The sequence below is a fragment of the Penicillium maclennaniae genome, assembly GCF_028827695.1.
Source record: "Penicillium maclennaniae strain IBT 15551 chromosome Unknown utg000008l:1.0-3552695.0:1.0-3555053.0, whole genome shotgun sequence".
Taxonomy (NCBI): domain Eukaryota; kingdom Fungi; phylum Ascomycota; class Eurotiomycetes; order Eurotiales; family Aspergillaceae; genus Penicillium; species Penicillium maclennaniae.
The window spans coordinates 1306481-1329025 of record NW_026623220.1 but is presented as its reverse complement, the minus strand read 5'-3'; the positions used below and the strand labels follow the sequence as shown (position 1 = coordinate 1329025).

General features: G+C 49.5%; 11 protein-coding genes across 11 annotated transcripts; 8 read left to right on the top strand and 3 right to left on the bottom strand.

Annotated features, from left to right (window-relative positions):
- Positions 1-202: 202 nt before the first annotated feature.
- On the top strand, positions 203-1149 carry N7477_009494 (Aminoglycoside phosphotransferase; the record flags this gene model as incomplete). The annotated part of the gene is made up of 3 exons (XM_056971155.1): positions 203-469; positions 617-743; positions 827-1149. 3 exons carry the CDS (start codon positions 203-205, stop codon positions 1147-1149), a joined length of 717 nt encoding a protein of 238 aa, XP_056818134.1.
- A 63-nt stretch (positions 1150-1212) lies between these two features.
- Positions 1213-1566, top strand: N7477_009493 (uncharacterized protein; the record flags this gene model as incomplete). Its single annotated transcript, XM_056971154.1, has 2 exons — positions 1213-1246; positions 1316-1566. 2 exons carry the CDS (start codon positions 1213-1215, stop codon positions 1564-1566), a joined length of 285 nt encoding a protein of 94 aa, XP_056818133.1.
- Positions 1567-2439: 873 nt separating this feature from the next.
- On the bottom strand, positions 2440-4335 carry N7477_009492 (PAS-associated C-terminal; the record flags this gene model as incomplete). Its single annotated transcript, XM_056971153.1, has 3 exons — positions 2440-3341; positions 3397-4099; positions 4183-4335. 3 exons carry the CDS (start codon positions 4333-4335, stop codon positions 2440-2442), a joined length of 1758 nt encoding a protein of 585 aa, XP_056818132.1.
- A 3848-nt stretch (positions 4336-8183) lies between these two features.
- On the top strand, positions 8184-8990 carry N7477_009491 (NAD(P)-binding protein; the record flags this gene model as incomplete). The annotated part of the gene is made up of 1 exon (XM_056971152.1): positions 8184-8990. The coding sequence occupies one exon, from the start codon at positions 8184-8186 to the stop codon at positions 8988-8990; it is 807 nt and encodes a 268-aa protein (XP_056818131.1).
- Positions 8991-9296: 306 nt separating this feature from the next.
- Positions 9297-10542, top strand: N7477_009490 (Saf4/Yju2 family protein; the record flags this gene model as incomplete). The annotated part of the gene is made up of 3 exons (XM_056971151.1): positions 9297-9309; positions 9363-9372; positions 9432-10542. The coding sequence occupies 3 exons, from the start codon at positions 9297-9299 to the stop codon at positions 10540-10542; spliced, it is 1134 nt and encodes a 377-aa protein (XP_056818130.1).
- A 126-nt stretch (positions 10543-10668) lies between these two features.
- N7477_009489 (serine/threonine-protein phosphatase 2A activator) lies at positions 10669-12204 on the bottom strand (the record flags this gene model as incomplete). The annotated part of the gene is made up of 3 exons (XM_056971150.1): positions 10669-11106; positions 11169-11520; positions 11573-12204. 3 exons carry the CDS (start codon positions 12202-12204, stop codon positions 10669-10671), a joined length of 1422 nt encoding a protein of 473 aa, XP_056818129.1.
- A 142-nt stretch (positions 12205-12346) lies between these two features.
- On the top strand, positions 12347-13624 carry N7477_009488 (uncharacterized protein; the record flags this gene model as incomplete). Its single annotated transcript, XM_056971149.1, has 1 exon — positions 12347-13624. The coding sequence occupies one exon, from the start codon at positions 12347-12349 to the stop codon at positions 13622-13624; it is 1278 nt and encodes a 425-aa protein (XP_056818128.1).
- A 1758-nt stretch (positions 13625-15382) lies between these two features.
- N7477_009487 (M protein repeat protein) lies at positions 15383-19039 on the top strand (the record flags this gene model as incomplete). Its single annotated transcript, XM_056971148.1, has 1 exon — positions 15383-19039. The coding sequence occupies one exon, from the start codon at positions 15383-15385 to the stop codon at positions 19037-19039; it is 3657 nt and encodes a 1218-aa protein (XP_056818127.1).
- A 38-nt stretch (positions 19040-19077) lies between these two features.
- Positions 19078-19357, top strand: N7477_009486 (uncharacterized protein; the record flags this gene model as incomplete). The annotated part of the gene is made up of 2 exons (XM_056971147.1): positions 19078-19148; positions 19216-19357. 2 exons carry the CDS (start codon positions 19078-19080, stop codon positions 19355-19357), a joined length of 213 nt encoding a protein of 70 aa, XP_056818126.1.
- A 1422-nt stretch (positions 19358-20779) lies between these two features.
- N7477_009485 (uncharacterized protein) lies at positions 20780-21014 on the top strand (the record flags this gene model as incomplete). Its single annotated transcript, XM_056971146.1, has 2 exons — positions 20780-20801; positions 20854-21014. 2 exons carry the CDS (start codon positions 20780-20782, stop codon positions 21012-21014), a joined length of 183 nt encoding a protein of 60 aa, XP_056818125.1.
- A 630-nt stretch (positions 21015-21644) lies between these two features.
- N7477_009484 (uncharacterized protein) lies at positions 21645-22511 on the bottom strand (the record flags this gene model as incomplete). Its single annotated transcript, XM_056971145.1, has 2 exons — positions 21645-22301; positions 22353-22511. 2 exons carry the CDS (start codon positions 22509-22511, stop codon positions 21645-21647), a joined length of 816 nt encoding a protein of 271 aa, XP_056818124.1.
- Positions 22512-22545: the final 34 nt, after the last annotated feature.

Genomic DNA, 22545 nt, shown 5'->3' with positions numbered 1-22545 from the left:
TACCCGGCGCCTGGAACACGAAAATGTGCTACTCCAGGTAGCTCATAGACTGGGTGCTATTCTGTCTCCTAGCCTTAGAAACCCACCCGTTCAATAGGCACGGGCCAATGCCCAGCCGCAGCGGTGAGGGTCTCCATCCCGAAAAGGTGCTCCTTCTCTCTTACCTCTTGTTTACATTTATCATCTTTCCCACGTCGGCAAAATGGACTCCGATGATCTTGCGAAGCAACAGTCAGATCGGATCTTTCAGGTGCGGATACAGAACATGCTTGGAAATTCTTCGGAGAACTTGGTAGGCAAACTTGCTTCCCGGCATTGCCCTGGTAGCATACCTATTACGGCTTCGCGGCTCCCGAATGGCGCCTTTAATATTTGTTACCGAGTTACTTTTGAAAATGGCTATCGAGTTATGGTTCGCTTTGTTGGCCTTGGTCGAGTCATTGCTCTCAATGAAAAAGTTAAAGACGAGGTTACTCTTATATAATACCTCGCCTAGTATATAGTAATTCCAATACCTAATATCTTGGGATCGGGAAAGTATGCTATTAGCCCGTATATTATGATAGATTTTGTGGAAGGAAAACCGCTAAGCGGATACCTTATAGATACGTCCTAGCTAATAGTTACGCTTAGCCTAGGTATTTCTATACCTATCTTAAGGAGAGCTTATTCTGATATAGCGGAAATCCTATTAGAGCTATCTAAGCCCGAGTTCCCCAAATTAGGGCCGTTAAATAAGATAAGTTAGGTAAATAGACCGTACAGAAGCGACCGCTCACTTTTAATATAAATTGGCTTACTCAATTCTCTAATATATCTCTTAAAGTCTTCGAACGAGGACGCTTTAGCAGTGCAGCAGACTATTTCGAGGAGCTTGCTCGTTATCAGTTTTTCTATCTCGAGCTACAACGAAATAATATAGTTACAGATAAGTTCGATTACCGAAAGAAGTATATTGCGCGTTGCCTTTTCCGCAAACTTTCACGTGAGATATCCAAAAAACACTGTAGGGGCCCTTTTCGCCTTTACTGCGATGATTTGCGTCCGGAAAATGTCCTTGTTGATATATCGGGCCTTACTGTCACTAGTGTGGTTAACTGGGAGTATACCTATGCTGCTTATGTTAAATTTACACTTACTGCTCCTTAGTGGCTACTACTAGAAAGTCCAGAGGACTAGGAACCTAATCTCAATCAGTTCTTATTGCGATTTATGCTAAGGCTGCGCACTTTCCTTGAAGTTCTTAGTGATTGTGAGGCCAAAAAAATCTAAGATAGCTCTTTATCCGAATCTTAGCGGCTATCAATTACTATAGAGAAGTCGCTAGAGACTGGACTATTTTGGATTTGTCTCGCTTCACGTCACAGCTCTATATTCGATGAGATTTACTGGAGTTTTATTGATTCAAGATTCTATAGTCTATTTATAACGATACAGGATCGGCTTGGTCTGCTCAGTGCAGAAGAGCGAGGTAATATTGTCGCCATCTTGGAAAGTAAAATGCGTCAGGCAAGCGAGCGCACTTTAATTTCTCACTATAGCATTGATAAGCTAGTTGATCTATAAAGATTCACTATTTTGACAGCTTTGAATATATTATTATGTAGAGACTAAGAGGGAATGCATTCGTTGGGCACCGGTACAGATAACACAGCGAGCAAATCTAACAAAGACCGTCAAATATATGGCGCCAAGCCCAGTTATCTGACCATTCTTACACAAAAGTGTTTCTAATCGGCGAGGTATTTAAACAGAGTTGATTAAATGGGCCGGAGGTTAACTGGTGAGGCTACCTACACCACATGCGAAATGACAATCAAGACCGATTATCTCGCAGGTCAGAATTTCTTGGGTCATTTAGACGGTGCGGACAGGATCAAACTTACTTCCGTATCTGGAGCTTATTTGCCACTGAGGATGTGAAAGCTCCTGGAATATGGAATAATTTGTAGAACCAAGAGAAACGTAAAAGAGACGGACAGAAATTGGGAACTACCAGGTGCTAGGTCGTTTTGGTCTAGATTTGATTAGAGATATTTTTATGATAATATTGATTACCGCGCTCGCTTTAATGCTAAGAACAGGGGGGGGCTACTAGGGAGTGTTATACATGTGTGTGTGTGTGTGTGTGTGTGTGTGTCTCGTCCAGTCTGCATTGTCAAACAGCCATCGAGCCGTTCCTATTTCACTATTGAGTTTCTCGGAGGCAATTCTTAGCTCAAGTGAGAAGTTTTTTTTCAACTATGTACATATTGGTGAGCAAAATCATCATGAATGTTGAAGCGTATATGTGAAACGTGAAGGGTGTGTTTAAACGTGACACTGAACTCATGGAAATCCATGTTTCCTCGAAAACGCCATATCGTGTGCAAAAAGGGCCTCAATATGATACAATGTACAAGAAGGTGAAAAGCTCATAGGATCGCAATGTTCCAAGTCCTAGTAGCTAGGCCAATTGCCTTTCCAGCTTCTATGGCTGCCCGTCTCATCCTCATCATCTATAATCACGACCATCCAGACACCGACTTCACCATTGTTGGCGAGGAGTGGTGTGCAGTGAATCCACCGGTAACGTCCCTCGTCACTTCTGAAGCGGGTCACCCACTTGATGCGAGCTGTGACACTACGGCCCGCCTTCATGGCTTGGAGGATACTGTCACGCTTTTCTCCAGTGTCCCCAATGCGGGAAATGAATGATGATTGCAGCATTCCAGGGATCTGAAGAGATGGAGATGTGAAGAGGACTCGGAGAGATGGGTATGGACGGACAAGGAGATAGTGTTTGTAGACACCTGTCAAAGATGCGCTCGGCGAAGGAGACTTGAGATTAATCGGTGGCTCGTGTTCGTGGTCCGGGCTACCTGGTATATAAAGACGGCTGTGTTGAGGGTTGATATCGTCGAGAACAGGCTGGAAAAGATTTCCACCGTGTGCGTGAATGTTTTGCAGCTCGCGCGGGCTGAAGAGTTCACCCAATTCTTGGAACTCGGTTTTGTCTTTCTTCCATTCTGATTGGTCCTCGGGGTTTTCTTTGAGATTCTGAAGTTCTCGAAGCGACTCCATTTGTGCGCCATCCATTGCCAGACCCGAGACGTCGATCTGCGCTCCGATGAAGTAGCGAATCTTGCCGTGACTATCGCAAAGAGGAGCACACTGGAGAAGATTCATGAAAGGAGAGCCGTCGCGACGGTAGTTGAGAAAAAGCTCGGAGTGGTGGCGACCATCCTGAATTCCTTCACGAATACGTCGGACACTGTTTGGGTTGGTCTTGGGACCTTGTAGGAATCGACAGTTTCGGCCGAGCACATAGTCTACGCCGTATTGTGTGGTTCGATGGAATTCTGAGCATCTGGTCAGCCCGACTTGATGCGATACGGGCAGAATATATGCACTCACCTCCAGAGGAAAAGATAATGGGGTTATCGGGGCGAGACGGGTCCGTCAAGCAGAATACCTCGGCGAGTGCATCGGATGTGCCGTGGAACTTCTCCGGAAGCGTTCCTCGCACCCGCTCTTCGACGACCTTGCTGGTGATGGTAATGCATGTGTATGTGATGAATGCAGGCAATTCCTCCGCTGTCAAAGCTTCTAGGGCATCCTGGACACGAGCCTCAAGCGCCGCATTTACAGTGTCGCCAACCGGTTGCTTGGAATTTTTGATACCGGCAGTTGGTACATCAACCGACAAACGAACAAGAGAATTAGCATACTGGAGCGCCTTCAATGCCTTTTTAGCATTGAGGTAATAGGTCAAGACAGGAATTGATTTGGGCCGCTCGGCGACAAGGAAATCTCGAAAGCGGGCCAGATAGCGCGGGTTGGTTAAGATCGTCAACATATGTTCGGAGGAGAACATAGTATCAGCTTGGCGCTCAAGCGAGTGGAGTGGGGTCTCATCGCTCTCGTAGGGCGCAACGAGGTCAAAAGACCCATCTTCGTGCTCTTCGTTGACCGGGTTGAATTGTTCGGAACCATCATAAGGATTCGTCGCTTGGAGAAGAGGTAACTCGTTCACGTAATAATTGCCACGGCGCGAGATACCCGAGCTATGTGACCGGAGTTCGTCTGTATCGTAATCGTTTGGCGGAGTGGAACTGATCTGTCAGCCGCGCTCGCTTTTGGATGCGCTACTCGCACTCACCAGTATTCGTCAAATGTCCTCGGTTGGTGGTCCTCAGGTACAAATTGCTCTCGGGGTTCATTAGGGGGCGTGTCGAGCTGTTGATTGTACTCGGACTTGGTGTCGATGGTCTCATCCAGTACAATGGTCGGCGAGAACGAAAGCGCCGAGCCTCCTCTGACCAGTCGGTTGTCTGGAATATCGGGAATGTCCATGGCGATGCGCAAATGCTGGGGATGTGTGCGCACGTCGAACTCTGGGGATCCGTTTCTTTAAGAAGAACGATAAGATCGTCGACCATGCCGGGTCTGTATGACCTTGAGCCACGCCAAATTGACTTAGGAAATTATTCCCGCGGATTCCTTATTTGTGATGGGCGAATGAATTGTATCGGACGCGGCACAGCAATTGTGATCGGCGCGTGCATGAAGTTCGCATGGCCGATCTGGAATCGATCGGACGATCGTCAGGGCCACGAGCAGGGAAGCACGAGGGATCAGAGTCCAATAGGAGGTATGATGTCAAAGCCCCCCAGGTACTAGCCACTGTGGGTCAACAATAGTAAGTTTCTGAGATTTGAAGCGCGCCTGTGGAGAATCCTTCAAGTCTGGGCCCGACGTCACGGTTCCCCCGCTGCTTTCATTCGGAAAATTGGAAATTAGGTCACTGGTGGGCCTTCCAAACACACTGAGATCAATAGTTCGGTCGGTTTAGCGCCAATAGTCTCTTCCTGTCATGTGTCGGGGACTTCTTGGCTGCTACCTCGGCGAATTGTGTCTTCCAGGCGCGGCGAGGGGACGAGATAGAAAACGTGAGTAGTTGTTCGATTGATATTCTTGGGCTAGCAAAGGACATGAGTGTTGCCTTTTGTGAAGACTCCGCTCGTCTGTACCTATTCCTGTGCCTTGACCTAAACATCTGTCATTTCTTGACACCGATTCGAGATGGACTCGGGGTAGCGGTGGCTCCTCTGATTCAACGACATTCGCAGAGATTTTAGTGCCACACCTATAGCAAAATGCATATCCGCATCGGCAACTGAAGCTTGAGTATCAGCGTTTGTGGCTCTCGACTTTGCAGGAAGCGACTTACAACACCATCTTGCACCCTCCCGCATGCTCTATTACGTTTCGACAACCTTGGCATTGCTGCCATTGCTTTTTTCTGATCAGCCTCCAAATGCTACTCTCTATGCAATCCAGATCATGGCCCGCGCACTTGCATAAAGTGCAGGTCTCTTTGCCGCAAGCTCCGTACGGGCCTCTATGGTCCTGAATGTTCTCGGCTGGAATGAGTGTAGAGCACAGTGGAGCGAAACAGTACGTTGACGATGCATCGTCCCATTCCAGCCTTCTTTTCCTGTAACGCTGGACCAAATCGGCGCTTATTTTTCCCCGTCAAGAACCTAAGCGGGATTGGACGGCCACAGCAACGGGCCGGAAAGTACAAATCATTCGTTATGGCGTGTTCGACTAATTGAGATAGGCAGTCTTTGCACCAGCGATGGCCACAAGGTCTCTTGGGTAAAGATTTGTATGCGTCAATTTTCTTCAAGACAAGCAGGACAAATATCCCTGGGGCTTTTCACGGCCGGTTTCCGGTTTTTTTTTTCGTCCTGAGATCTTGTCGGGCCTCTTTCAGGATGGTTCGATTTCGGAGCTTTAGAACCCTTCCTGACTGAGCGGTTCTTCTCGACCGAGTCATGACATATCCTGTTGTATTCCTAAACATCTCGTATATTTTAGCCCTGTCTCCTCCAATCAGCGGATGTACGAAGCCTGTCATACCTTTTCACTTTCACCATCCTTTGTTTCCCCAGGGCAACAGTAAGAACGACAAAAGGCAATACACGGATAAGCGAATGTTCCTTTGCGGCAGAGTGTCAGAATGGAGAGGCACACCGAGAGCAAGAAGGTAGGATCGATGGCTGGAAGAAACATTGGGAAAGGAAGATAGAAACAGGGGCTCCTTCGGGTTCATAAGAGATTCCGGGAAGATCCTGAAGCATAGAATACCTCAGGCCTCGACTCAACATATGGACAAAAACTTTCCGATTGCAATCATCATTTTATCGTAATCATCACTTGAGACTGCAAGCATGGCATACTTGTTGTGGTTCAGCTTCGTGTGACGGCATCTTGATCAGCACTATAAACAAACCTTCCCAATTTAGGCATTGGATATTTGGTGATACCAACAGAATGGAGTGACATCGTAACATCTATCGAGATAAAGATGCAGATATCTCATGGAGAGAATATAGCAGTGAGCTAGGTCGCAGAAAATGGTCATCATATGCAAAGTTGTGCGCCCAACGCTGCGGAATGGCCTGGTCAATCGATTAGGATCCGCGAATTGTTCGAAGGACGCATATTCGAATAGATCGCCCCAGATCAGTTTAATACTTCGTCTCGATCGCACTAGAGAGCGCATCTTACTCTGCATAGTTGGTAGTCAGGTCGATAGACTAAAAAGCTCGTGTTGGCTAATATAAGTCCACGCTGCCACATATTGGTGGCGTCCCCCACAGGATTAGTCGCGCCGCAGCTGCATCTTTCGCTCGATGAGATCGCACTTACGCTTGTTTAAAGCGAGACGAATTCCGGCTTGAATCTTGCCCCAAAGCTTGCCGATACCCGAAGCGAGATTCATGGAACCAGAAAAAGGTTACCTTTCCGCCAATATGCCATGGTCTATTGTTTATACCACATTTCGAAGCCCTTCCTTTGCCAATTGAGATTGGTTCTCTTTTCACGCGACATTTTCAAAATGACTATTTGACAATTAGCATTATGAATCTAGATCATCTACTGCTCTTGACAAGGGCCATAGAGACCCGTTGCATGATCGTTGCACGCCAAATGGTGAGCTCAGATGGATTTGACTCCAACCGTGGTTCGATTGAGAGATCGAAGAAGGCATTGCACTCTGCTGCTGCCACAGCAACTTACCAACCATGAGCGGGCTTGATTTCTTTTTTTCTCGACCTGAAATAATCGCCTGAATAGTACTTTCACGCGGTCTACTATTCACATGATCCACTGCACTTAGCCATCGAGTCGGGTCACGAGAATGATTTCTGGTGAAATGGTTGATACATCAAGGGTGCCACCTTGGACCTCACTGACCAGATTGGGAACAATTCTTTGAACGTCGCCTCTGAATCTGGTAAAATGTACCAAACTCAGAATGTCCTCAGAAAGGCATCATTGCGCCCCATGACTTTCAAGTTGACATGACATGATTAACAAGGCGGATATCCTTACTTTTGATCCTTTCTTCCTGTTCAATGGTACCAATTTAGAAATTCAACCGGTATGACAGACTTCCGACCTTACCGACGACTAAAACGAGCGCCAGACCTCGATGTCATGAGACTTTTTCCGACTCATGATTGTAGATTTCTTTGCTTGCCTTTCCTTGGGTCAATATAACACGGAATGCCCAGATAAATAATTTTCAACATGACACTTTTCTACGCATCAGCTGGCCTACACGTCGGTTCCACAGACAACAACCTAGGATTGGAGAATCGACCACAAGCTCCCAACATTGACGTTTCACTCGGTCCAATTCAGATCTCGCAAAGATTGTACTGGAGAAATATTTTGCTATTGGAAATCACAGCATTGTAGCACTTCGGAGAAGGCGGACAATTCTCGGCACAGTTGAGCGGCCACGGTTGAGCGGTAGAACTTTTCGCCCGAAGAGTAGACGCATCTTGGTATAGAAGTCGCGTGGGGTGATGAGAACCAATGGAACATTCGATGGGAATGGCATTATTAATCATCGGCAGTACAGTATCTATCTTCCGAAGAAACTCGGGGACTCGGGGCAAGTTGCAAGGGTAAGTTGCGGAGGCTCGGGGCGAGTTGCAGACTTGTGAAATCGAGTCAAGATCCACAGCGGACTTAATCATGGAGCTTGAAGTGACTTGCTTTTATCTCCGGGCGAAACTCACCATTACGTCCTCCCCTTATAAAATGGGACATGGGTCCCATTTTATTCCCATTTTATAGTTAACGAGCATTGACTGTCACTCGCCAGGACAAAGTTATACAACATGGCCTCACCGTCTCTCAAGTATACCAACAAACTCGCCGGGCAGCGGGTCCTGATCCTCGGAGGAACCTCTGGTATAGGATTCTGCGTCGCTGAAGCAGCTATCGAGCATGGAGCCAACGTGATAATCTCCAGCTCCAACCAGTCCAAGCTTGACAAGACTGTTGCTCGCTTGAAGGAAGCCTACCCTATCCAGACTGAAAAGCAGACCATCACCACCCACGTCTGCGACCTTTCTGATTCCGCCAACCTGGACGCCAACTTCGAAGCTCTCTTTCAAGTCGCTACGGTCGGCGGCACTATTAAGCTGAACCACGTCGTTACTACCGCCGGTGATGCTCTGTCATTGCCTCCCTTGTCTGATATCACATCCGAAATTGTTCAGAAGAGCATGCACGTGCGCTTTGTCGCAGCGGCCGTCATGGCCAAGTATATTGACAAGTACGTCGAGAAGTCGCCTGCGAGCTCATACACAATAACTGGGGGTGTTCGCGGTCGCAAGCCTGCCCCTGGCTGGTCCCTTGCGACTTCTGTGAGTGTTGCTGTGGAGGGACTTGCTCGAGGACTGGCTCTGGACCTCAAGCCGATCCGTGTCAACGTCGTATCGCCCGGCGCAGTTCATACTGAGTTGTTCGGCTGGCTACCTCAGGAGCAGCTGGATGGCATGCTTGAGATGTTTAAGAATTCATCTACTACCGGTACTGTTGGTAGACCGGAGGATCTGGCCGAGAGCTACATTTACTTGATGAAGGATCAGTTCATTACGGGTAGCGTCATCGAGTCTAATGGTGGCACTCTTCTTGTTTAACATAGTTTTCGATACTCTCATCGATTTTCATGCATATCACAATTGTCCTCAACCAAACATTTCTCTTAATGACGCAGTGATCTTTTTTATAGATTTTGTATGTGCTGAGTAAGCCATTTTATGCCCGTTAAGTCCGATTGCAGATTCCGTGGCGGAGCCCTGACAGTTGTCTTCTGCAGGCAGCACACCGTTTGTGAGCGCAGGCCGTCAACAGTCTTTACAGGGCTCGAGCCTGTTGTTGCGCTTTTTTTATCTTATCCGCTCGACTTTGGGACCTAGCTTTGGCTTCGACAGCCACCCATCAAGATGCAGGGCTTCAGTATGTCGTAACCCCGCCGTCGCGCAATAATGACCAGCTAACATGAATACCAGACATGGGACGGTTCGTCGCTGCATTGGGAATCTCTAGCTTTGATACACTCCATACTAACCTTTCGGCAGGTATGTCCCTCCAGACCAAGAAGGTCTCACGTCCGCGAACAAGCTAGCCGGCAAGCATGCGCTGGGCGCGCGCGCGCGCCATCTCAAAACAACCGGAGCATTGATCGTGCGCTTTGAAATGCCATTCGCAATATGGTGCACAAACTGCAAACCGAACGAGATCATAATCGGGCAAGGTGTACGCTTCAATGCCGAGAAGAAGAAAGTCGGCAACTACCATTCCACCCCCATCTACAGTTTCCGCATGAAACACACCGTATGCGGAAAATGGATCGAAATTCGAACAGACCCGGCGAACACGGCCTACGTGGTTGTAGAAGGTGGGCGGAAACGAGACACGGGGGAAAACAAGGAATTGCAACCTGGTGAAATTGCTATTCGGCCTAGTTATACACAGGATCCGGCTGAGAAAGATCCATTTGCAAAGCTTGAGGGAAAGATCGAGGATAAGCAGCGATCAAGGACGGAGGCGAGTCGGATATTGGAGTTGCAGGAGCGACAGAGTAGGGACTGGGGTGATCCTTATGAGAAGTCGAAGCGATTACGGCGCTCGTTTCGAACGGAGAGGAAGGGACTGGAGAAGTTGGAAGCGAACCGCGAGGCTTTAAAGGATAAGATGAGTCTTGACTTTGACCTCGTTGATGAGACTGAAGGAGATCGTCAACGAGCGGGAATGATAGAGTATGGGGATGATCAGGCAACCTTGGAAGATGTGGCTGCGCGTGCGACTCGAGTTCGACCGATGTTCGAAGAGAAAAAGGTCAAGAAGTTGTCTGACAGCAAATTGCATGACAAGAGCAAGCGTGGTGTTTCAGGAACTCGTACGGTTGATCTGATTACGCAACGCAAGACAATCCTGCGTAATGAGTTGAAGGGGAACACGCGCGCTGCTGTGGATCCTTTTCTCAACGATGTTGGAGATGAAAAGAATATTTGGAGGCCAAGTGTCAAGCGCAAGAAGCCGTCTTCACCAACCGACCCAGACACTATTTCGAAGAATGATGCCCGCTGTTTAGCAGAGACTACACCAGTCACTGACAAACAGGAACCATTCGCTGGCTCGGTAGAACCAACCTCAGCGCTGGTGGGCTATTCCTCCGATACTGAGTAGTCGAAGATCACTGCTACGAAATTCTTTAAATTTGATACCCCACGGGCGTTTGCGTCATTTGAAACGTTCATCGTGTATTCTTTTTTCACGCTCTCTGCGAGCTAGATTGGGTATCACTATTTCATCTTACTTGGCCCATGGGGCCTTGATAGGTGCATCGCCGCCGGGTGGAGGCGTGGCCTGCGCGTCTGCCCAAGGAGCTCTTGTAGGGGCCATGGGTCCTGGAGGCATTCGCGGAGTATCTGGAAGCACTGTGGTCGACGCCGAGCTCGACCTTGTTGTAGCCCACGGCGCTGCTGTTGGCCCCATCGGAGGTGCGCGAGTGCTAGCTCCCGCATTGGCCCAAGGTGCCTTGGTTCCTGCGTCCATAGTCGGCCGAGCGGCGGGAGCATGGCCAGCGTCAGGAACGACCGGGCGTCCCTGGGGTCCGGAGGTTGCATGGATAGTCGTTGGGGGTGGAATAGCGTTTGGATCATGGTCAAAGCTGAATAGAGATCCGAAGGGGAAATGCTGCACAACCGGAAACTTGGATAGGACCTCTGCGTTGTACATCTTAACCATTCCCTAAATAGAAATTGTCAGCTTAAAGAGCTATAAAGCAGGTACAAGTCAACGATATGACAAACTTTATTTATCTTTCCCCAGCCGGCTCTGATACCCGAGATATCATAAAGCATTGGGCTATGTTCCCAGAATGGACCTTTTTTGACATCATAGATGAAGCCAATGGCCGAGAAATATAAGTTTGTTTTCCTCTCCCGTTCCACGATGTTGGATTTGATAACTCCAGCCGGGTCAGGTGCATCGGGTAATGAGCCTTCTTCGGGGGTCAGATCGGATTCGTCGATGGCAGGTGAGAACTGGGCTGACCCCAGGACATATGGAATGAATGAGTGATCGTCAAGTCCCCAGACTCCGTGAGAGCCAGCGGGTTCAAGGGAATATGTTTTAATCAAGTGTCTGATAAGTTCCAGATATCTAAAAACCTAGTCAGATGGGTCAGATCACTCGGATTTGTAGGATTCCTCACGGTTCAATCACACCAAGCACGATAGACCGCTCCTCGACTCCAGGGTCGGCGTTGGGAAACCCATTCAACTTCCAAATCGCGCCCAGAAACGCAAGAAAGCTCAGCTCATGACCAGTCCCATAGTCCAATCTCTGACCACTACCCCAGCTGCCCAGGAAATATGCCTTCAACTCCGACTCGGCGGTAGGACCATCGGCTGTGGAAGATGGCGTATCTAAGAGCTCTGCGGGCAAGAACTCCCGGAGTAGGTCAGACGCTCGGCTCACCAACACTTCTTGCCACCTTCTGAAGCTGATATTTCCAAATCGCCTCGGCCCAGTGTCTGGGGGAACCTCCTGTATAATATCCTCGAGTTTCGAAAGAAGACCCTGTAGCTGTCGAACCGGAGCAGAGAATTGAACATCCTCTGTACCTAATTGCCACGTTTGTACTGTACCGTCGGGAAGTTTCGTTGGGAACATTGACCGGTTTAACTGGAGCAAAAAGGTCATAATGTCCGCGTAGGCTTTGGAGGTGAGGAAGGTTGACACATCTTGACCCTCGTGAATTTTTTTGACGGGCGCGATAAAATTGTGAGTAGTAGAAGGGTCCAATTTCTGAAGAACACGGATGATTTGACCGTCGGTACCCATACTGAAAGTGAAGTCTGAATGGAGGGGAGGTTGAAGATGGAGGGGTAAGCGGGATGACGACGTGTTTTGAGGTTCTCCACCGGAGCTATTTCATCAGCTCTCCACCTCCCTTGCTTTCAATCCCAGAGGCGTACCCCACGCGATGGCACCCGCTAGAACGCGAAGAGCACGTCAGACGGAACCTTGGAATATTCTCAACAATGTCAATAACTCGGTGACTCAGAAGACCCCTGCTACTGCCAGCAAAGCGCCGCAGAGAAGACACACGACGCATCGCGCAAATATCTACGATGTCCCCGTCTCGCCTGAACCCGCAGGATTACCGGAAACGCCCTCGAGACCACTCCGCAGTGGCCTTCGGAGCCAGAATCGCCCTTCGACACCCGAGCCCAGTTCATCTGATGATGAAGAAAATTACACCGCGCAACCGGAGGATGATGCGCAGTCAGACGACTCCGCAGGGTCGAGCGAAGATATAGATCGCGAAGACGACGAAGATAAGCCTGCTGAGAATCGACAGTCGGAGGAACTCGGTAGCCATGGTTCATTCGCAAGCCTGAGCCGCTCCTATGATGACGGCGACGTGAATTATGCCAACAACAACGTGCCTGGTTCCCCATCTTCAACCCCTTCCATCCCAGAGACCCCGCGACTTGCGCCCGCTCAGCCAAGAAACAAGCTTCCCACCGAGTTTTTTGAGCAGTTTGAAGTCCAAAGCGACCCTGAAATCTCCGATCAACATCAAGCTGAAGGAAGCCCGGAAATTCAAGAGCTTCTCGATTCACAACTTGTGGATTCACAATTCAATGAACAACACCAAACCGAAACAAATCTTGATCGAGCTTACCGCCGAGAGTTGCAGGAGTGGTTCGACCAAGAGATGGAGCTTTTAGATTTGAAAAATGAATCGCGATTCCTACTTCAGAAGTCAAAATGGTTAAGAAAACAGGCATCGCGACCGAAGCCCGACGAACTGAGTGCTGCATTTGCCATAATTTCTGAGCTTCGTCACATCTACAAGGAGATACTGGAGATAGAATATTTATCATCCGATCTCAAAAGGGATCTCCGAAACCTCAAAGACTCGCTATTCCTGGAGTTTGTGCGGCTAAGGCGTTACGCTATGTGGGAGACGAAGGATGAGCCTAGCGCATATCTGATTGATCAGTTTCAAGCGTATATCATACCCAGGATCATCACTTTGATGCTTTACGGCTTCAAGTTGTATCGAATGTTAGGAGAATCAGCAAACGCCCAAGTCCAGGACACTCTATTGCTCTTGATACAAATCAGTCTGAAGATCAGGGAGGCAGTCGAGTCGAGATACCTAGTCAAGGAAGACGATTTTGCAAATGCGTCCGACTGGACTCGGCCCATTTATCCCCCCTATGAGACATATATTCAACTATCTGCACGCTAGGACCCAGAGCGAGGAATCCACAATCTTCAATGTGAATTCGAAGCCAGAAGAGCCATGGACCCGGCAGGAAGGACTGGCGCTCATGGAAGGACTGCAGCAATATCACGGTAAGTATCCTGAGTTATGGTCTCCCGTGAACTATGATTAGTCTAACGTTCATCACGTCTTTAGGAAACGATCGCTACGTGTTGATTAAACGTCACTTGGGGCACCGACTTTTTCGGCGAACCATTGGGGATTTGGAGGATGAGACCAGGAGGCTGTTAGACCAAGCTCGCCAAACCGGGGTTCTCCGTCAATGTCCTTGGCTGGGGGAAGTTTCAGATATCGCTCTGCATCAAGCATGATCCACTGTTGGACATTGCAGGCGTGTTTATTTACATTTGTTTATTCGCTATATACCCTACCGCGTGGGCTCAATGAAGTCTCAATTTCTCCGCTTTGAGATACACCGGCTTTAGATTCCTTCCACGCCTGACCAAGAAAATTATATAAATGAAATTTCAAGAGGCGACCGTGACTGATCACACCTGAGGAGTTCCAAGACTTATGAAGGGAGATTCTGGAAAAGGCACCTAAATAGAGTGCCCAAACGTATGTCGAGAAAAATCTGTGGAGTCAAATGTACAGGGCCGTTGAGATTGTATTCTTGGGAGGACAGTATATGAAATGATAGTGGGTTGTATAAATGTCCAGTCTTGAGTATTCCAGGTAAGGTTGGTTCCGATGGAACCCGTTCGGGTAGAGACATGAACCATGGATGACATTGTTTTGGTCAAAACAAAGGCGCGTCAGTCCATTTCAGGGCTTCTCACGCCAATTTTTGCAGGTTATAGCACTCGAATCGTGCATCGTTACCCCGATATTGATGAATCTAGGAATATGCAGCAGACTCTATATGGCTGCAGTTGACTGAATCCGGGCAAAAGTTTAAATGGTATTCATAGGTTAGACCTCCTTTTGATGGAGCGGCACGATGGGTGGCACAAAGGCTGTACCTCATACTGACAGACTATGAAACAAGTCTGTTTGTTCAATATTTTGAACCGAGCAATATACTCCCAACCTTGAGAAACACGTCTTGGGATATAGTTAAGGCGGCCCTGAGACCAGTGCGCAGTGCATGGAGCAACGACGATCCCCCCCCCCTCCTCCGAGACACCGCTTTCACTTTTCCCGCTTCTCTCCTTTTCCCTCTTTACTTTTACGTCCAAGCATCTTTGCGCCTTTGGAGACTCTTGATAATTTCTGTTCTAATTCCTGGTCACCATTCTGGTGGAACGTCAGGTATTTTGCTGAGGACCTTCTCTCTCTCTCTCACCCCTGAGGCTTCTGACCTGTGCGTAGCGCGTAAGTACTCCTGGTTTTTTTTTGGACCCAATTCCTCGGCAGCGGACGAAAGGCTCGCAAAGCATTTCATTCTACGACTGTATCACCTCACATATCTTGCCAGCTGTCAGATCTCTTGCCGAAACATATCATCGGGTCTGTCGGGGTTGTCATTTCCTGCTGGCACTGAGCTTCGCGGCTTGACTTGCATGAGTATACCCATGCATGGGCCCCTGGAGTGCTTGGAATTTGTACAGAAACCTGCATGACAGCCGTTTCAAGACTTCGTATCTTTGTCTTTGTTTGTCAGTTGCTAATTGATCTCTTCTTTTTCAGACCCCTTTTCTGTGCAATTGATTTCTGCGCCCGCGCTTGTCCCTCTGTCTACATTGACACACCACCTACCCTAATTGCTTCAATTGATAAAAAATGTCGTCTACCGAAGAGCCTGTGAATGTTGCCGTTGATACGGATGTCGAAATCGCGCCCCCGGCTACCCCGGTAGACTTGTCAATGCTCTCGGGCGGCGAGGATGCCAGCAAGTCGAGCCCCGAGGCATCCAAGGAGAATGACCCAGTATCTTCAGTCAAGACCTCCACTGGTACTACCTCCGTATCTAAGCGTCCAGTGTCGAGCTCCACGGCTGCTAAACGGCCCACATCCTCTTCGACGGCCACGTCAAGGACCGCAACCTCGACCACGCGGGCCGCGACTTCCTCTACGAGCTCGCTGAGCAAGCCCCCAACTCGGCCGACAACAACTTCAGCCACTCGGAAGCCTTTGAGCTCGTCGACAACTTCATCTCATCGATCCCGACCCTCCGTCAGCAGCTCTGCGGATGAGAAGCCTCAGTCAATTGCCAGCTCTGGCGATGAGAAGCGTGGTATTTCCAGCACAGCCAAGCGCATGTCTATGGCTGGTACAGCTTCAACTCGGGCCCCATTGAAGACTTCCTCAACTCTGGACCGCAGATCGAGTGTCGCTGGCTCAAGTCTGGAGAAGAAGCCAGCCACTAGCACCACCGCTTCACGTGCGGCTACTTCTACCAGCAAGCCCGTTGGTCGACTCACTTCTGCGACTGGACCCGCCAGCCGTACTACCACATCTACTACTGCGACTCGACCTCTGACTCGCCCGGCGACTACGTCCACTACCACTCGGCCAAGCACGTCTTCTTCGTCGACAGATCCTGCCAAGAAGCGATTGAGCACTCTGTCCAGTGCCACAAAAAATGCCGGTGATACGGAAAAGTTGCAGGCTCTCCAGTCCAAGCTTATGGAGAGTGAGGAGACGGTTGCCAGCCTCAAGGCCGAGCTTGATTCCGTAAACGAGAAGCTTAGCCAGTTGTCTGTCTCTGGAGAGGATATGGCCAAGGATGACGACGTTACCAATTCCGTTCATGCAGAGCACGCAGCAGCGCTTGAGAAGCTGACCTCTGCCCATGCGGAGGAACTTCAGTCCCTACAGGCGCGTCTTAAGGAGGCTGAGTCTCAGAATAAGGAACTTGAAGAAAAGTCACAGAAGGAATTGGAGGAGGCCAAGCAGTCTGCCACGGCTTCCGGCGATCGCGAGACCGCTGTTGCTCTTGAGGAACTCAAGGAGAACCACAAGGCTCAATTAAATGCCATAGAGAAGGAGGTCGCAGATCACAAGGCTGCCGCTGCTTCATTTGAAGAGCAGATCAATCTGCTGAAGTCAGAGCTTGAGTCGCAGAAGGCTAGCCAACAAGAGGAGAAGGCTTTGGCTCTCGATAGCCTTGAGCGCGAGCTGAACGGCCGAGATCAAGTCATCGATAACTTGAACAACGAATTTAAGAGGCTCACTACTTCCAAGGATTCAGAGATCATTGCTGCCAAGGAGGCGTCGAACGTCTTGATCTCCGAACTGCAGGAGCAGGTCACATCACTAAAAGCCAAGCTTGTCGAGGCGGCGTCTGCTGCCCAGCAGCCCGAGGAGATCACCAGCTCGCTCACTGAAAAGGAAACTGAGATTAATGAGCTCAAGGAGGCACTTGAGAAGCTCCAGGGCGAACTAAAGGAGGCTCAGGATGGCGCTACCAGTGACATTAGCTCCCAGCTGAAGGAGCTGGAGACTTCTCACGAGGCTGCAATTGCAAATCTCAAGGCAGAGCATGACAGCGCCTTGAGCTCTCTTTCTGCATCCCACGCCGAGGAACTTGCTCTCGCTAAGACTGCGGCCGAGTCTACTGGCACCGAGAACTCCCGGCAGCTTCAGGAGCTTCGCGACTCATTGGAGGCTGCTAAGTCTGCCACCCAGGGCAACCACGAAAGCGCTATTGCAGAATTGACGGCTGCGCATGAGGTAGAGCTCAAGGTTCTGCAGGCAAAGTTCGAGGAATCCGAGAAAGCCCTTGTTGATTACCGCACCGCTCTTGAGGAGGGCAAGGCTTCTGCTCAAGAGGATGCGATTAGAGAAATTGATGCTCTCCGCCACAAGGTTGAATTGCTGGAGACACAGCTGGCCACTGGATCTGGCGAAATCAAGGCTTTGCAGCAGGAAGTTCAGGCCAAGCAGGCTGAGGCTGAGCAGCTGCACACCAGCTTGAAGAATGTTGAGAGCCAGTTCCAGGAGAAGGACGCCCAGCACGACCGCAAGTTAAAGGAGCAGGATAGCAAGATGAAGGCTTTAGAAGACAAGGCTGCCGAGGCGACTCGACTTCTGGATGAGCAGACCGCTCAGGCTGCCGCTGTTGCTGAGAAGCACGCCATGGAACTGGAGGCCTTGAAGGTTGAGCACGCTGCTGAACTTCAGCGTGTCAGACAGGAGGCTTCCAGCTCTCAGGGAGGTGCTCTGGAGGAGCTCCAGCTGAAGCACGACGATCTTCTTCTAAAGAAAAAAGAACTCGAGTCTGCCCACATCACCTATGCCACTCGCGTTGAGGCGCTTGAGACTGAGCTGAAGTCGGCTTTGGAGCGCCACGCTGAAGAAATTGCCGCTCACACCGATTCTCGTGACAAGCAGACTTCTGAATTCCAGAAGCAGTTCGCTGAGACCCAGGCCCAGTTGCAAGCCGAGCTTGAATCTCTTCGGGCTTCAAGCAAGGTCGACCAGGAATCTCACGCCAAGCAAGTTGCCGACCTCCAGCAGGGCTTTGAGGAGACCAAGGCCAGGCTGCAGATCGAGCTTCAGGCCGTGCAGACATCTAAGGCGGCTGATGCCGATGCCGAGCATGGTAAGGCCATCGAGGAGCTCCTGACTCTCCAGGAAGCCAAGGTGGCCGGTGTGAAGGAACAGCTTGAGGCATCGCACAACACAAAGATTGATGAGCTTCAGCGAACTCACGAGGCTGCTCTGGCTAGCGTCAATGAGCAGCTTGCCCAGGCTACGGCTGTTGCTCAAGACACCTCCGTTCTCGATAGTTTGAAGGCGACCATTGCAGAGCTCGAGCAGAAACTGATTGCTTCGGAGAAGACCCATGCTACGGCTCAAGAAACCGCTGTCTCTGCTTTGCGGGACCTCCAGGAGAGGCACGCTGCTGAGATCTCCAGGATTCAGGCCGCCCACGCCGAGCTCGGCCAGAAGCATGACGCGGCTATCACTCAGGTCGAAGACCTGCAAAAATCCGCCGCCGCCTCGAGCAGTAGCAAATCAGAGCTGGACTCTGCTTTGAAGCAGCTTGCTCAGTACCGTGAGGAGTACGAGACTTTGAAGATGAAGCACGCCAACACCAGCGAAGAGCTGGAAGAGTACCAAGCCACCGCCAAGATCATGGAGGAGAAGCTTGCCGCCGGTGAGCGTGACCTTGGCGAGCAGATTGACAAGAACATGCAACTCCTCAATCAACTTGGCGACGTGGATGCTGCAATTTCTGGCAGCCGTCGCCGCGTCCGTGAGCTTGAGGCCGAACTTGCTGCCTTAAAGGCATCGAACACTAAGAGCTCCTCATCTGGCCTTGAGGCCAGCAAATGGGCCTCCGCAGAGGAGGGCGAAGAGAAAGCTGAGGGAGGTCCAGCCACAGAAGGTGAGGACCTTGACCTTGGTTCATCCATCGAGGGAACGGTGGGAGATCCCCGTTTCAAGTCTTCCTACTCCTCATATTTGCCCGACTTTCATCCATTTACATGAAAAACATTACGTTCATAGACTAATCATCTTCTCCGTAGATGGCAAGCATTCAGGAACAGATTAAGCACATCCGCTTCTCAAACGACGAGTGGTACGGCGAGCATCAAAAGTCAGTACCTACTCACCGGATTTTTTTCCCCTCCCTCATTTCGGTTGCTCACAGATATCACATGCAGACTCATCGGCGAATTGGCCCAGCTTTCCCGCCGCGCTACCCCTGACACCCGCAGCCTCTCATCCACTCCCCGCCCTGAGCTCGCATCCGGCCCTGAGTCTGACAGTAGTCGCAGTCAGCAAGAGGTGTCCTCTGCACGGTAGTACCCGTGTTCGCACGTCGAATGCACTTAATCATCCGTCGCTAGCGTTTGCATGCTCGCTCTTTGTTAGATCCTGTTTCACTCATTTGGCCTCGGCTTCGATGTATGTAACAGGACCCAGGATACCCTGTCTTATGCTCGGACTTTTTTAAATCCGACTCTCCATGTTTAATTATATCGCCTACTGCTATAAACTGGTCTGCATATCTCGTGTAGGCTGGTTGTTGAGTATGCTTCGAAATGATCTACTTTCCAGCCCTTTCTGTCGAATGCTCGTCAATCTTTAGCGCTTTGGTGTCGACATCAGCCAAGGTTTGGACCTGCAATGATTCGGTGGGTTACTCAAGATTCCGTACATGAATTGCCAGCTCGTGCGTAAGTATCGTCCCGCGAATTTGACAAAAGTAATTCGGAAATCCCTTTGGGGCCAATCGATATTTCTAGAACAGGAGCCATTCGGACCTCTTGGTTCTAGTGTGGCGTCTTGGTTAAAACGACCTCCAGGAGTGAGCTTACCTTGACCGTAACCTCGCTATGATAAAATCATATCGGCTGTCTTACGGTAGATTATCAGGTAGCCGTTGATATGGCCGATCGAGTCTACGAAATTTGTCTGTTGGGCGGCTTTTGCTCGGATAGAGAGGGTAAATGGGTAAACTGTGAAGATGTAAACGACAAAGTGAGCTGGTTCAGTCTTCAAGCGTCTTCACCAAATGGGGATATGTGTACATTTGCAGTGCACCACTCTGTACTCGAATAACGATGCTGTCATCTCCATACTGAAGTGGGAATGGCTCGATGGCTGTCTGGCAATGCAGACTGAGCAACACACACACATACACACACACACAAGAGGAAGGACTATAGGGGAGGAGAACACATAGGGTCGGATTGGAAGAGAAAGTGTGTCTGTCTTGTTTATCCTGAGCGCAGAAAGTCTTAAACATCACAAAAGCCCTAGTCATCCGATAGACCGCTTCTTCATGCAGTCAGCAGTTCCCCTACCACAACAGTTTATTTCACCTGGCCGTAGTGGCAGCTATCGATGTCGAAATTTGTGTTGTTTGTGTCGTTCACGGGTTTGCAGGTTCCTGTAAATGAATGTTGTAATTAAAGAAATTGACATTCCAAGGCCTTGCCTGGACAGTAACGTCTTCGGGCATGCTCCGATTCTCTAGGATTCTTGATTCTTTATATTGTATGTTGTGGCGTGGCGCGGTCCCTCTGCAGTCTAGTCACGTTTACAATGAGATAAACATGCATAGAATCACGAAGAAATCCCATGGATTCCGTCACCGCCGATCAAACTGAGGAACTTCATCTTCTCCAACACCTTCTCACAACAACCAAGATATCATTTCACTCTATCTTCATCAAACCCCAATATTTCTCTTGCTTCAACCATCCCTGGCAGCCTATCGAAATGCCCAGTACTGACGCACTCGGTAAGTCCTTCCTAAATCACCCCTGGCCCGTTGCTATCTAACACTCCTGCAGCACCGCCGTGCACCCCCGCTGAACGAGCGATCGTGAAGTCGTATGGAGGATGGACGCATTTCATGCAATCTTTTGGCCTGAAGCCGTGGAAAGAAGATGATGTCGAAGAGGGAAAGAGGATCCTGGCTGCTTTTACCCAAGACCAAGATGAAGATGAATAAAGGGCGTAGTTTCCAATCTGATGGGAAGATCAGGTGTTCCATATGGATATCAAGAGCCTGTCATATCTTATGTGCTTCCACCGCATACGGTCGAGAGTCTTACACCAGATTATGAGTAGCTTAGCGTTGAAGTCTGTCTTCGCATGAACGGATGTGTTCGCAAACAGGATATTCAGACGTAGCAGGATCTTCCGAAGAAATGTGTGGACACTGAGAATGGCGTCTGATTGAAATTTATGCCGCCCCTAGCGGGAGTTGGTCGGCAAAATTTCAATCGACGCCATTCACATGTCACAGCACAGGTCTTAGATGTGAGCAACGAGGATTCCTAAGAACGTCACGATACAGCAAGGAGCACTTCAACTCATCAATGATAAGGAAATTTAAAGACAGTAACACTACATGTAGAGCCCTAGCTGATAATCGACAGGGCATCGACAGACTCTTCATCACTCATGTGTCTTTGTTTCCTCCACTCGATTGTGTTGAGATTCCGAGGACATCACCGTAACTATCAAAACCCTCGCCATCATGTACATGACAGTCTCAGTGGGTATTGTGTCTTTCTCTTTCTTCTTATGAATGAATTGAATTATATTTACTTTGATCGTCTATTCATTAAAATCAACGTCACGTCTCGATATCCAACCGATGTGCCCGGAAAGGCTGCGCCTTCGAAAACAAAGATCTCAATGGTCCCAGTAATTTCTTTCTTTTCGCTGGCTTGCACTTGAGTGCAGCTTGCTGCATGTCTCGGTATATCAACGGCGTCATGATCTGGGGTGGTGGTTGGGGGTGAATGATGGAAGGGGTAATATTTTGGCCCAAGCAGATACTTTCAAGGGACCTTGTCCTGTCTAGCACGATGCTGCTCGTAGCCTTGGAAACGGTTTGTTGACATTCGGGGATTGCTTTCTTCTGATCATCGCTTGGCGAGTCGCTATAACCGACCCTGGGATATCCATCGATTAGAATCTCCTCTTCTTTCTCGCACGTATCCATAGAGATGTCGAACTTTCTCTTCGGTCTCTGTGGTCCTGACATCGTGAACTGTTCACAAAAAGCCGAATATGAATCGCGCAGTCGGATGTCCTGTGCTTTTTCGGGTGTTTGGTTTGGCGATGACTTTAAGTCTTCTGCGATTGTGTTGATTGCTTTGGATGCTCTGGTTGTTGAATTGCGCAGCAAAGGCCTGGCGGAGTCAAAGCTCCCGTTCGTCTCAGGACCAGTGCCCGCGCTTGTGTTGATCGCGAGTTCAAGATTGTTGAGATTCTTTTTCGCTGAGCTCTGTTCTGTCGGTTATACCGCTCAGGATGATCGGGACAACCTCTTTGATACCCATCTGGTGAGTTGTGAAACCGTCTTGACCCGGCGTAGCTGGGACGGAGGTGCAAAAGATGGATATGCAATGTTAAAAGACGAGCTAGAGCTAGAGCCCACGGATTCATTGTCTTTGGGACATTTCCCAGGGCTTTGGAGAGATGCGGTGAATAACATTGCTCAGACGCCTGGGTGTGATCACAAATAGGTG